Here is a 14,661-nt window from a genome sequence, read left to right as displayed (position 1 = left end):
AAAAGAACCAACTCAGCAGCCACCGCAGTGAATTTCCATTCTTCCCCCAAACCGGCTCTGCGCAGTTGCCAGCTGAATGCTGAGTTCTCCACATTTGAAGCCAAGGGAAAGTGGAATTTGAAGAGACCAGTTGTGCTAAATCGAACTAAAAATAACAGATTCCATAGGCTTCACAAAACAAACATACAGCCAATTTTCTGAAGTACAGAGTAATCACCCATTGCGTGATGAGTTGCAAATAGGCAAATAATTACCGTAACTAAAAACCACGCACTGGCAGTGCTTGTCAGTAAATGCTGTCAAGGCCCGTGATCTGAGAACAGTGCTAATTGCAAGTACCCCAAACACTCAGGCTGGCTCCCAAACTCCCAAATAAGCAGCACTCTCCTTATTTCATTCCCGCACCACCTCTGGAGGAAAAGAGCAGGGGAAAGGGACACAGGGCTTTTTCTGGGTTGGAAATTCAGAAGCAAATGTCAGGACCAAGAACGCTGGTAGGCAAGAGCCCAGCTTTTCACAGCATGTCGAGAGCTCGGTGGTCACTAAGGTCGTGTCTATCCAGCAACCCAGGGGGCCCGAGGGACAGCTCTCCACTGGGGTGCTGCCTTGGCTGACTAGGGAGGTTGCATTCTGGCCGACCTGCTGGGTGAAGAGACTGTTCCTTCTTCAGCAGACGTTTTCCATGGCAGAAGGAGTAAACAACCCTCTCCCAGCCACCTCGAGCTCACAGCTGAGAGTGTAGGATGTTTACACACACTACGGCATGGTTACAGTCTGAGGGTCCAGGGTTGGTCGGCCCCTGACCACTGACAGAGATCGGCGTCTGCTCCGGACGGCCCTGCGACACACAGAATCCCTGCCTGGGACAACAGAAACAGTACAAACATACAGCCACTCGGCTGGCTGAGCAAAATATCAGCTACATTTACTCACTTCTGTGCCCTGAACTAAGTTTTTCAGGCTCAAGGAAAGAGGAAAAGACTTCTCCAAGGCAGAGACCCTGTGGATTGCCTCAAAGCTCCCCAAAAGGACATACACGGTTGGTACTGACCCTATCTCCAATCTGTGCTTCCACGGTTCTTTTCTCATGAAACCTTTTTGCACTTGCTGGTCAAATTCACTACCCTCCCTGCTAGAATGACAAGCCTATGAAGGCAAAGCCTCGATCTCTCTTGCCCCCTACTGTCCCTATTCCCATTCTCCTTTCAGGCACTCAATAAGCAGGTACTAAATGATAAATGAATTCATAGGGCCGGGCAGACAATTGGAGGTAGGAAAGTATTTTTTTTTCAAACCCAAGCTGCGTGCATGCTTAAGTCGCTCAGTCACATCTGACTGTTTGTGACCTCATGATCTGCAGCCCACCAGGTTCCTCTGTCCATGGGATTTTCCAAGCGAGAATAGTAGAGTGGGTTGCCCTTCTCTTCTCCACGGGATCTTCCTGGCAAAGGGATTGAACCCAGGTCTCCTGCACTGCAGGTGGATTCTTTACTGGCTGAGCCACCAAGGAAGCCCTAACCCAAGCTGGGAGTATGACAAACACTCCTGAACCCAACAACTGTCAGCAATAGACAAGAACCCCTAAACTCTTGCTCCCTCTAGGATTCTGCAGCCCCCGTGTGGGGATACACTTTTGTCCACTGTAGGATGGGGCTGGGTACTCTTTTGCTTCTGGGGAACTGGGGGCCCAGGATACTAAAACTAGGACTGCGGAGATCTAGCTTCTGAGAAACTTGGATCTCAGTGTGCAAGGTTCCCTGATGGCTATTCACCCAGTCTAGGCAGACACTTTGAACACTCTGGGTTTCTAAGCTAGCCCTTCAACAGGAACCAACTTTCTAAGTTAACATATTCTGTGCTTCAGGCCCAAACAGTAATGAACCCTGGACATGATCATGCTGAGGGAGAAGAAAAAGGAAGCCCCCTTTTATTTGCATCTAGGTCTTAGATTCCAGAACAACTTAACTGTGACATTATCTCCATTTCAACTCTAATTTCTCACCATGATAAATAAAGGTCCACTAGTCAACTAGATCTTGGCTATGACAGGGGTTAATACTGATATCTTCCTTAGCCAAGAAACAAAGGCCAACTATTCAAGACTCCTGAAATACGTTCAATGAATTTATTTTCCCACTCAAAACTCCCTTCCCATTTTATAAAAAAACATTAACCATTACCAAGTCCAAACATAACTTGAAAAAGCTCTTGGGTGATGAATGAGCATAGGGGACTAAGAACTCCAGAACTAACCTGTAGGAAGTCTTGAGGAATAGGGAGCCCCTGGCCTTCACCAGCCCTTGGCCTGTGACTGTTGTCTCCAGTTATCCTTGACTACAGCGAATCTGCAAGTGAATACTGTCCTTTTGCCAGAAAAATAGCAAACACTTTACCACTTTCAGAAGCTAAAATATCCTTTGCCAAAAGCTGTGAGAACATGTAAAGAGCTTCTCCTATGCTGCCTACAGTACCCTCTTAAGCTGTTTATGAACTAGGCAATGTCTGGGACACTCTGTGAGTATCAAATAGAGGCACCAAGGTTTGCCTTATGAGGACAGGCATGTCAGCTCTCAAATCACTGGAATGGAAGGAAGCATATCTAAGCTTCTTCTGCATTAGAAGACTTATTCTGCCAATGGAGGTCAAGCTAGAAAGGGAGTGATTATGCTTGGTTTAAAGAAATGGGTGAAGAGGAAATGACATTTTAATGAGCAGGAACTTTCAACTCATAGCTTAATGGGGTAAAAGTCAGGCCTCAACTCTCTCCTGCTTGAGTAGTCTTTACTTGCTTCACCAAAGAACAAGAGACATCCCCAAGCATCTTTGAGAAGTCAAGGACCTTAGATCAACAACTCAGTATTTCTGGCTCGTTTCTCTCCCCAGCAGCGGGAAGATGCCCCCTCTGCTAGAACAATCTCTGAATGACTGGATCAATCCAGGATGGGGCACTTGCCCAGCTTAGCAGTGGCCTCCCCAAGCAGAGTGCTTGCTCTTGGAATCTCTTCAGCGGTGGAGTCTGATAAACAACGCCAGAGCATGAGCAGCATCGCCTCCTAGGGCTATCACCACAGTGCTGCACAGCCAGCCCCCAAAAGCACATGTGCTTCAGTAGCAAGAATGAATTGCTGCTTCCTTCAGAAAGGGTGAGTTCTGGAGAGTAGGCGCTTTTAAAAGACTTAAGGAAGCTTCCAGCCAATTTGGAGCTTGGGAAAACTTCAGGTCTACAGAGGATTAAAAGTGCTATCTTAGAACTTCAGGCCAGCTTTCGGCAATCTCAACCTTTCAAAAAAGGCCAGGCAGCAGCTGTCCCGAACAGGATGCCAATCAATGGCCTGAACGCCTGCAAAGAACTGAACCCAGGTAGCAAGGAGCTGTCTCAGCTAGACACACTTTAAAGGAGATGGATCACAGCATTCAGAGTCAGGCTAGGATGTAACAAGGAGCTCTCTGATACCCTAGGAGCGTCAAGCACTGAGGACACTGGAGGAATGGAGAGGACACGACCATTCTCTCTGGCCAGTTGGCTTGGCAGGCAGCCCACCGGGAACAAGCAGGAGCTGATGCAAGGAGCCTGAGCAAGGCCTGATTCTGTCACAGAGCTCACCACCTTGTTTTTAAAGGGGGCTTCTGAAACAAATTCCCACAGGGAGAGTGGTATCAACTGTTTTGAAGGAAGAGAAGTGGTCTGAGTTCTTCTTGTAGTGACTTCTCAGAGGGGAGGGAAGCACCCAGAGGAGGAACTGAGCCGTGGGCACAAACCTGCAGTGTTTCAAAGGCCACGTGCAGCGGGATGACCGTGGCAGCCTGCCGCTGTAAACATCCGACTGAAAGCTCCTTGCAACGCCTTACAGCTTCCAGTCAAGGATGTTTACAGTAGCAAAGACTGCCCAGAAGAACGGAGACGCAGTGAGGTACCCCGTGCTAGGAAGGAGGTGCAGAGGGCTTGCTAACCCAAAGGTCCCCAGGCAGGGTTGTAATTACAAAGGTCGTTAAAGATGCCCACTTCTTCTACACTCTCTTACTGGTTATCAACATAAGACAGCACAGGAGAATGGTCATTACTGAATGACTCCTACTTTTAAGGATAATATACTATGAAATAATTCATTAAAAACACTGAAAATTTTATTAACAAAAACAAAGCAAGCAGATCAAGGCTCAGCTTTGCTCCTGCCAGACTCTGCCACTATTCCAAGCATCTCTACTATATCCAGTGATATCATGATATCATGCAACCTGCATGCCTAAAATGAAGAGCAACACAGGAGAGGGATCTATCAAAATTGCAATTAAGAGCTTTATGCACCCAAAGTGCTGAAAAACAATAGTGTGACCTCTGGAGAGGAGCAGAGAGAAGAGCAGGAAAGGCAGACACATTCCTTCTCGTCACTGCTTAGAGAAAGTTTAAGTGGAGGTTCTCAAATCTGGTTGCACATTAAAAGCATCTGGAGAGCTTTAAAAAGGACTGATGCCTGAGCCTCCCCCTTGCAGATTCTGTTTCAGCCAGTGTAGGGGGCAGAGCCTGGGCACTGGTATTTTTAAAAACTCTTTAACAGGTGATTCTAATGTGCAGCCAGCACGCTGCGTAGAGAACCACAATCCAGAGCAAGAGAAAACCAAGTCCACTCCCTTCAGACACAACTATGCACACACAGAAGCTGCTTCCTGGAAATCTAAAATCCTTAACCTGTTCTCCCATCCCAGATTAAGAACTCTGATAGACTTCCTAGGATACTCCGAAATGAGCTACACTTTACTGCTGTAACTCGTCTTTACTTTTCGTTTTGTCTATTTTCACTGAGACACCACCTCAGAGGCACTGAGTTAAAAGTATCCCTAAATGAGTAACAGGAGATGTTAAGGATGGATCTGGTCTAGAGAAAGAGAAGCAAAAGAAGAGCAAATGTTTTGTGCTGACAGAGGAAATGGAGATTGTCTGATACCAGGATGCAAGGCACCCTCTCGTCATCAATGCCCTCCCAGCTCACCTGACGCTTCGGTGGTTTCAGCTCATCTCTTGGAACAATATCGATGAGAAAGTCAAACTGATCAAATTTTGTAATCGCCATGGCGATATCATTTCTCTGTAACAAAGAAAAGCAGGGTGAAAAATTAACTTGGGGAGAAGCTAGTTTACCTGGCTTTCTACTCTCCAAGCTACAAGTAAGGTTAAGATGATGACTTCTAAGGCAAACTAAAGACCAATGGCCAAGCCTAGAGCCAAAAAGAGCACACCCAAACTCTTACAAACTTCAAATGATGGATAAACACTGACCAAAAAAGAGATTCATATAGCTCATACTCCACAGACTAGACATTTGAGCCTCCAACTATTGACACCTCTGCTAGATCCTGCCCCAAGGCCTTCCCCACAACTGTTAAGATTATCACCCTCCAGACACATTCGTGCAAATCTAGCCGCATCAACCAACAGGTTTCTGGTCATTCTGTGGTTAGCAAAGTTAGGCTATTACTCAACCTTATAACCTTTTAAGCCCCTAAATAATATTTTGACTCTTTGGTTCCCATGTAGTTTATAATCTATTTTGAATCTCTCAGCTGAAATCCTATTTCAGTAATTTTTTACAATATTTTTCTAGTCATTGGATCTATATATGTTAGTTTCTACAAGATTACAATTTTTATTTTGAAATTCAAAATGACAATGTCAAATTCACAGTTTAAATATTGTTTAACATGATACGAATACTGGAAATCTGAAGCCACTAGAGTAGGGGCTGGGGGGAAGAGAACATGAGTCAGCTGACTAATGCTACTGAAACCAAGGCCTGCTCTGATGAGGTTCTTTCTAAGAGTGACATTCCCTTTCTTTAAGTAATAAAATTAAAACATTTTAAAATTAAGAACCAACAAGCTATGTATACTTAAGGTTTGTGTACTTCATTGCAGGACAATTATAAAGCAAAAGAAAAAAAACAGAGAACCCTAATAAGTGATACACATATTAAGTGTTCAGGGGAATGAAAAGTTTTAAATGCATTTAAAACCAGATGATTTGGTGGACAGAGGGAAGGACAAATATGGGACTAAAAAGAGTAAAGTGTCAATGGTAGGATCTAGGTGGTGAGTTACACAGATGTTCACTGTAAACTTTGCTTATGGTTAAATTTTTTCATAATAAAATGTTGGAGGGAAAAGTCAACATGCTAACAGAAATCCTTAGCAAGCTCTATATATCACAGTTAAAAGGCGACTCATCAGGTAAAATAGGAGGGGATGGAAATTTTCTGTTTTCTTTTTTGTCTTTTTCCCCTTCCCTTGTCTGTGATGGCCCCGAGCCACTGAAATGCAAAACTCCAGTCCGACCTTCTTGCCAACCACCAGCCTGATAATAAACCCTCCCACGGGGCAGGGCACATATTAAGGGTGCCAGGTCTCATTTAAGATTAGTACAATATAGTATCACATTCATGATGATGTCACCTACTCAAGCTACCCAGATGGCTCATCTATGGACAGAATGAGGGGAAGAAAAAAATAAATGATCAATCACTTTTAGACATATACTAAAGCATTCTACAGAATTTTGGAAACAGATATACTTAAATGGGTCTTTTAAACATTTTTATTTTGCCTTTTTTAATGCTAATATTTTACCAATTATCATATTTATTTAAAAAAAATAAAACAAAAAAGCCAGAGAAACTTTAAGTACCCAGGTTAATGAATCTGAATAAATATATACACCCGGTAGCTATCACCCATATAAGAACATACAAAGTTTCCTTCTATTCCTTTCCAGTCAACTTCCTTCCCTTACCAATCTGAGGCAACCACAACTCTGATTCTTATCTCCATAGACGATGACAGTATACGATATCATGCGCTGTGTAATTTTTTCCTCTTTTGCTTAAATATGATTGAGATTCATCCACATTGGTGCATGAATAAACAGTTTGTTTCTCTGACTGTTGAGTAGTCATCCATTTTAAGAATAAATCTATTTGTTAACAGATTTACATCTTCATGGATATTTGAGCTATTTCCAGGTTTTGGCTATTATCAACAAGGTTGTTACTAACAGTCTTATACAAGAATGTCCACACTTTTGGGAGTACATGTAAGAGTGGAATGGCTGGGTCTGAGATTAAGGAATAGCCTTTTATTAGAAAGTGCTAAATAGTTTTCCAAGGTGATCATACCACTTTACATTCTAACCAGCAATAAATGAGTTTCCGTCATTTCACTTTCTTGTCAACACTCGGTACTGTCAGTCTATTTTATTTTAGCCATTCTAGTGGGTACAACGGAGAAGGCAATGGCACCCCACTCCAGTACTCTTGCCTGGAAAACCCCAGGGACGGGGGAGCCTGGTGGGCTGCTGTCTATGGGGTCGCACAGAGTCAGACATGACTGAAGTAACTTAGCAGCAGCAGCAGCGGGTACAAACCAGTATCTCACTGTGGTTTTAATTTGTATTTCCCAGATGACAAATGATGTTGCATACCTTTTTGTGGTAAACCTTTTTGTTGTTGGTCATTTAGGTGTCTTCCTTTTTGAAGGCCCTGTTCAAGTGCTTTGCCCATTTTACTTTTCAATCTGAATTGATCCTGAAGGTAGCTTTAATTAGATCTCTCTAGATCCATAGTCCTCCTCCAAGACAACATAAAATAAGTTTTCAATATCTAGCTGTGCGAGACTATAGAATTTCTAAGGGTAGGAATCTCTGTCTGTTTTGTGTATTAATTCCCAGGGCTTAGAACAGTGCGTGGCACACCGTGGGTATTCATTTAATATCTGCAGAATAAATGAACAAAAGCATGCATTTTCAATTTTGGAGATAAAGAGAAACAAAGAAAACATAATGTAGTTCCTTGGCTTTGCTGTTAAAATACTGGCACTGCTGTATCTGCCATACTTTTCCTCCTATGTCTGGGAAATCTTTCCTCTAAGAAAGGGCCTGGGTGTTGAGTGGAGGGTCTGTACAGCCAATGACTAAGGGGTCTTCATACAATAAGAAAGTGATTTGCTGGATTAAAACAAAAAAAGAAACAAGAAAGAAGGAAAGGATTCCCAGGAAAACAGAGAAGGAACAAAAATGCTAAAGAGGTTAGTGAGACTATTCTTCCTGGGACTGTTCTTTCCTGCAGACTCTCAAGGCTTCCAAGTGGAAGCTGTTTAGATCTGGAGATAGATAAATAATCACTTTAGCCTCTGTTTACAGTGAGAGCTCACCAAGTACAAAGTTCAGTCACTGAACTGTAACAAATAGGGAAGTTGGAAATTAACATTCCTGGTTGCGAAATACATACTATCTTGGCCATAAGGTCTGCCTGCCTCCCACCAGTAGAGGAAGATGCCAGTTAAACACATCAGTTTGAGAGAGGTCTAGGAAAGAACAATCTCTGGTCCAAAGCCATGCAAGAGAAAAAGGCAAAGGCAGCTGCTTGCCTAATTTTCTACAACATTACCTGAAGAGTCCGGCGCTTGTTATCCTCTGTGTGGATCCAGGCTCGAAGAGTCAACTCTGTGATAAAAATCTGGGCTGCCTTGGCAAACAACACAGGGGCTTCAGCACTGATCATCTGCAACAGACGTAGGCCCTCCCTGTCAATCACCAGCAAGTCATTCAAACCAGTCAGTTTGTCCCTTATCTCATGTCCTGCCAATGGGCTATGGGGCAAGGCCTAGAGAACAAGAAGGGAGTCGCCTCAAGAGATTCCAAGACAAAGCAGGGACAAAGCAGCGAGCACACAGAAGAAGGGAAGAGGGAGAAAGGTTATTTATCTAGTACCTTCCATGTACTTTCTTTCTCTCATAAAAGCCTTTCAGAGAAACTAGGATTTAGGAGAGGTGAAGTGACTTGCCTATAGACACAGAGCCAGTAAGTGGAAGGATTTAGGTTCTAATCCAAAAGGAGATAATGTGGGGAAAGATAATGAGTGCCAATGGATTCAGAGAAAATCTCCAGCTTCTCATCCTTCTTGGCTTTACTTTTTACATAGTGAAAAAGAGGTAACAACTTTCCAGGGTTGCTGTCGGAATCAAATGAGATAATGTATGTAAAAGTGCCTGGCACATAGTAAGTCCTTAAGTAATGGAAGCTGCCTTGCCGAATCTGAATTCAAAGTTCAAACAAAGCTCTGGACCCTGTGCAGCCTTCACGAGGTGGTCAGAGGTAGTCTGGGACAGAGTTAAGGAAGCAGGAGGTAAGAATTGGGATCTTGGTTCTCCAACTCTAGGTGAGTCACTTTTAACCTCTTTGTGTCTATTCACACATCTACAGGATATGAAACTAGTAACTCTTATCCTGTGAACTCTCACATGGTTACTATGAGGAAGTAAGCTAATAAAAAGGAAAACTGCTGCAAACTGTTAGCTTTCTATACAAATACAGAAAACTATTAATTCGGAGTGGAGAGAGTCGCTCTCTTCTTGAGAGAACTGTAATAGGAGGTGGACTCCTAGGAATACAAAAACGGTCAACCCAAGTAAACCCTCTCACAAGCATAAGCTGTATAAAACAACTCACAGACTGAAAAGTTAGAACAAGTGCAATATCATTATCAGACATTTCTCAGAGCTCGGATCAACTAACTAGAGACTGCAATAAGATGCCAGGAAGACGTCACTGTTCTGCTGACATGATGATACACGTTTACGCTACACAGTGGAAAGAATCAGGCAATTCAAAAAACAAATACTCAGTAGCTTGGATTTCAACAGCTAGCAAACAGGATACTCCCAATTTTCAGAAAAGTACCATACAATAATTAAAACTGTTCAATTTTAGCTCACTTAACAATTTTAGAGAGGAACCAAATACAAAACCAACAGACAATACTACTTTTATTTTTGTTTAATTAAACTTTGAGCTCTAGAGAAATAAGCAATAATCTTCCCATTGCTTTACTTCCAATATGAATAATAAAAATGAATGTGAATTCACCTTCACATCTTCATCCAGTTTCATAATCTTCTTAATACGAGCCAGTGGGAGTTCCTGTACTCGGAAATCTTTCTGAAATGAGTAACAAGAGGTACATAAATGGTAGGAATAATTAATAGGATGTGACAGGCAGCATGAAACCCCCTGGTTGATTTAGCCCCTCCTTTTAGAAAATACGGCAGGAGAGAAATCACAAATGAAATTAAGAAAACACAAGCTCTAGAGCAAAATACTTCTTAACCAATGCAGAGCTTCCAACAAAGAGTTTTAGGATAAACTTACGATGCCTTCTAACAGGGCCCTCATGAAAAGTAACCCCAAACAATACCCGGTTCTTTGCCAGAACAATATAAAGATGCATTATGAATGCATTTCCCCACCTAAGAAAGTTTACCAGTCTGCAATATGCAGATTAAAATGAGATTTCTGGCCTTAGGGGTTTTTCTCCAAGTTGCCAGTTTTTCCTTCTAATCAAGGACTACAAGGGCAAGTGCCAGCAATACCTGACCACAGTGACCACTCTCTTCAGCCAATGTGGCACTGGCTATTTCTGACCTTTGCACTAACATGACACCAAAAACCAGGAAGGAGCTCCTTACCCATCACAGCACCGAAGGCCCTATCTTCAAAAACTGCTGGGGGTGGGGGTAGGAGAAGAAGAGTATGGAAAAAGGGTAAGGGTGAATTTATCAGCTGCTGTTTAGGAGTAGTCCTGTCAATTTTTTCTTAACAAACAAGACTAAGTTGGGAAGAAACCATTTAACTTTACTGTGGAAAGGATTTAGGAAAGGAATTTTCGATCAGCCCTACTCAATTACTTGTGATTTAAGTGCTTTTTATTTTATTTTGATACTACTGGTATTTAAATATACAGCCAATGATGGATGCAATTCTAGAAATAAAAATCAATTTTGGGTTTCAAAGCTGCAAAGAAAAGAAAACTGAAAAGGCAGAGATTAGCTAAAATCAGCAAAGTCCCTACTGGAACTAGGTGTCAAATGATTGATACTATAAGTGGTCTGAAATGTGATTCACCAAATCCAATATGCTCACCTGGGAATTTACATCATCACATTACGGAGGAAGCAGCTCTTATTTGAGATTTGGTGTAATTAACATGCATTAGTGAATTTTCTTTTCCAAGACCAATAAAAAAGTCAACTATACGTCAAAGAAGGCAGTGGAGCATTTTGGAAAAACATTATCAGCCTTCCCAGAATCTATTTTATGAATACAGAAGAACAGGAACTATTAAGATAAAATGTACACCAAGGCATCTTATTTTTTTGGCCGCACCTTGTGGCATGCAGGGTCTTAGTTCCCCAACCAAGGATGGAACCCATTACCCCCTGCAGTGGAAGCGTGGTGTTCCAACCACTGGACTGCCAGGGAAATCCCAAGACATCTAATTTCTCCATCCAAATGCAACAAGCTGCTTGGCTACCACTGACGTCTACAAAACCCCAACATCATTTTTTTAATCTTTTCCTTTTCCAAATTAAGTATCAGCATTTTCCACGAAGCCTCTAAAATCTAACTCTGGAGTGGTAGAGGCTTAGAAGTCCAGTTTACTAAAATTTCACCAGAAGGAGAGAGCATGACACATTCTAATTTTTTCTCCTCCTCTTTCATCTGTTCCTTCATGCAGCTCAACTGACAGCAAATGCATGATGCCTACTACTATGTGGAAGATGCAAATATACTTTTCTTTGAACAGCCGGGCTTCCCTGGTGGCTCAGATGGTAAAGCGTCTGCACGCAACGCGGGAGACCTGGGTTCAATCCCTGGGTTGGGAAGATCCCCTGGAGAAGGAAATGGCAACCCACTCCAGTATTCTTGCCTGGAAAATCCCATGGACTAGAGGAGCCTGGTAGGCTACAGTCCATGGGGTCGCCAAGAGTCAGACACGACTGAGCGACTTCACTTTCTTTGAACAGTCAAACAGTTTAGAGACTATCACTTAAAAAATGTTATAATCCCCTAAGCTATACTAGAATGGGGGTGTAAAATCCCATAGGGAAGAGAAAGAAATGACCAACTGGCAGTGGTGGGCGGCGGGGAGGTGATGGAGTAAGCAAGTGGAGTTGGCAAATGTTCCACACAGGGGCTGACATCTGAATGGTGTCTTGGGATCCTGCAAATCTGCTTGCTGGAAAAGTATGTGAATGTTATTCAGACAAAGGACACAGCACACACAGAAGCACAGAGACAAAAAACCTGGCCTATTTAAGTTTTAGATGTATGACCTCATACAGAGGGGAGCAGCAGGAAAGGGGAATGCTGGCTTAGGGCCAGACCCTAAAGGGATTTAAAAACAAACATTTATTTAACTATAGAAATTAATCACTGGTCCTCCTTCTTGTGTGGTGTATCACACAAAATGATGCTAAACAGAAATGCCAAAGAAAACGCTAGGGATGACAGTTTCTTTGGAAGGTCTCCCAGGATGATACACACAGCACAAGATTACGACCACGAGATTTAGGTCTCTTACAAGTGTGTTCTCATTTGGCTTTGTCATTTAATATAATTCCCACAACACTGTTCTAAGATTACTGAACTAAAGCCCAGAGCTGATAAAAAGATCTCCTTCCCCAACTTGAAAAAATATTTCTTTCAGAATTTTTATGAGACTACAATTTAAAAAAAAAAAACAAGGAAAAGTCAAGATATAGTCCCACCTTGAAGAGAGGAAGAAACTTACAAAAAACTTAAGTCCCATACATCTTTTCTTTCGTGAGAAATTTTCTCATGATCTCTAAACCTTGAGATCTTAAAGGATCTTCAGATGTGCGTGTGTGGCTCATTATCGCTGACAATAGCCCAGCTTTCTATAATCTCAGCCCAGCTTTCCAGTCACATGTAAGGCTTTATGACAAGCTTATTGGAGAGAGGCACCCCTTCACGATCGGTACACTGGCTTTCAATTCAATGCTCCCCTTGTCATTGGCAACCACGCAACTGATATGAGTAACACTTAACTTCTTATCCTGATGCGAATGCAAGTGGAATAACAACTGACACATTTTATTCTTGGGCGTGACATCAGAAAGGTGGGAGAGTGGATTCTCCCTCAGAACACCTTTGTGCTCCTGACCACAACCAAAGAAGTGTTTGAAAATGTTGCCATCTGAAACTGCTGAACTTCAAGAAGTCTGAATTCACTCAATGAGAGTTTAAAGCCAAATTACAGTCAATAGGTCTCAGGCTGAACTAAACAACATCTGGAGTTTCAAATAATGATGAGGAATCTTTTGCAGGCCTACCTAGTCAGGCACTCACTCTAAAAAATCAAGATTCTACCTTCTCAAAAGCAGTGATTCTCAACATGGACAGCATGTTAGGATCACCTTGGGGAGCTTCTGAAACACAAGATGCCTGGGCTCTACCTCAGACTAACTGAATCAGGAACTCTAGGGAGTGGAGTCCTGGCATCACAGTTTTTGAAAACTACCCTGGTGACTATGATCCACAGTGAGGGTTAAGGACCACTGCTTTAAAGCCTTGCCGCTCAAAGTGAGGTCCCTAGACCCACAATGGCATCATCTGGGAACATGAATGAAGTGCAGAATCTCAGGTTCCTCTCCAAACCTGCTAAATCAAAATCTGCTATTTCAACATGACGCTCATGTGGTTCACATATAGACAATAAAGTCTGTGAAGCACTGTTCCACTGGAAGGGCTCAAACAGCACAGGGCCTATTTTTTAGCAGTCCACCAAACTTCACCTCCAAGTTCTCGTTTAAATGGTTATCTGATTTGATTGTAATCTTCCAATCTGGAGACACTGAAGAATGAAAAGATGTAACAGGCAATTAAAAGAAGGTGACCAAAGCATTAAATTATGGCTAACTTGAAGGCTAAATGGGGTGGAGGGAGGGAGTTTGAAGGAGGATTAGATTTTTCTTTAAGATTCAGCATTACTACCTCCCCACCTGCCCCGCAAAGGACAGAAGTTAGCTCTTTCTTCCCCACTTTCAAAGAGGTCTAGAGAGTAAAATTTAAAGCCAAGAAGTCTATTAATATTGCTCCCAGAGCTCTGCTAAGCAGGAAAACAGTATCTAACACGATCATCCTGGTATATAATCATTTTGGTATGATTTTTAATCAACTCCAGTTTCAGGTGAGCACCACCTGGGTTTACAGACAATGCAGAGCTTTCAAGAATGAGGAGAGCAAGATGGCCAAGCTGAGACGAAAGACAAACTGCTTTTGCTGAACCAAGACCGAGACAACTGGGGCCAAAGTCTCCAATATGTCACACTATATCACCTGTGCTTAGCCGCTCAGTTGTGTCCAACTCTTTGCGACCCCACGGACTAGCAAACTCAAATTGCTTATTTTTGGAACACCTCTGTCACAGTCTTAGAGAGACCGCAACACCTTATGAGTGTTCTCATAAACTTTATTTACGTTTGGATAGTTTGAACATAGATTTTTTTAAAAAATCCGGTAGACGTTTTGAGATATCAGCCTAAGAGGCTCTGCCATATCTGAGGAAGTCTGGTTGTAAGTGCTGCTTGAGCTCTACAAAGGCACACACTAAACACTAAAATATCAGCCACGTCACACAGGCAGAGGTTCAGTCAGAGAAGCAGATGCCTTCATTTGCCATCGGCAGAGGGAAAATAAAAGTTTTGCAAAGGGACTTTACCGGATTCATTCTCACTCAAACCTGGCACTATGTTGCTTCACACTAAATCTGAAGTGGAGGAGTCTATGATTTATTTGAACATTTACTGTGCACCTAT

General features: G+C 42.5%; 1 protein-coding gene across 44 annotated transcripts in view; it reads right to left on the bottom strand.

Moving 5' to 3' along the window:
- Positions 1-14,661, bottom strand: part of NFYC (nuclear transcription factor Y subunit gamma) — a 64,628-nt gene that overhangs the window by 11,970 nt on the left and 37,997 nt on the right. For all 44 annotated transcript variants that reach the window (XM_069587527.1, XM_069587616.1, XM_069587745.1 and 41 more), the window contains 3 exons: positions 9,911-9,982; positions 8,433-8,546; positions 4,989-5,084 (listed from right to left, as the gene is read on the bottom strand). In XM_069587527.1, coding sequence (XP_069443628.1) covers positions 4,989-5,084; positions 8,433-8,546; positions 9,911-9,982 — 282 coding nt within the window. The remainder of the gene's footprint in view (positions 1-4,988; positions 5,085-8,432; positions 8,547-9,910; positions 9,983-14,661) is intronic.

The sequence above is a fragment of the Ovis canadensis genome, chromosome 1 (assembly GCF_042477335.2).
Source record: "Ovis canadensis isolate MfBH-ARS-UI-01 breed Bighorn chromosome 1, ARS-UI_OviCan_v2, whole genome shotgun sequence".
NCBI lineage: Eukaryota > Metazoa > Chordata > Mammalia > Artiodactyla > Bovidae > Ovis > Ovis canadensis.
This window is presented reverse-complemented; position numbering and strand designations above follow the sequence as displayed.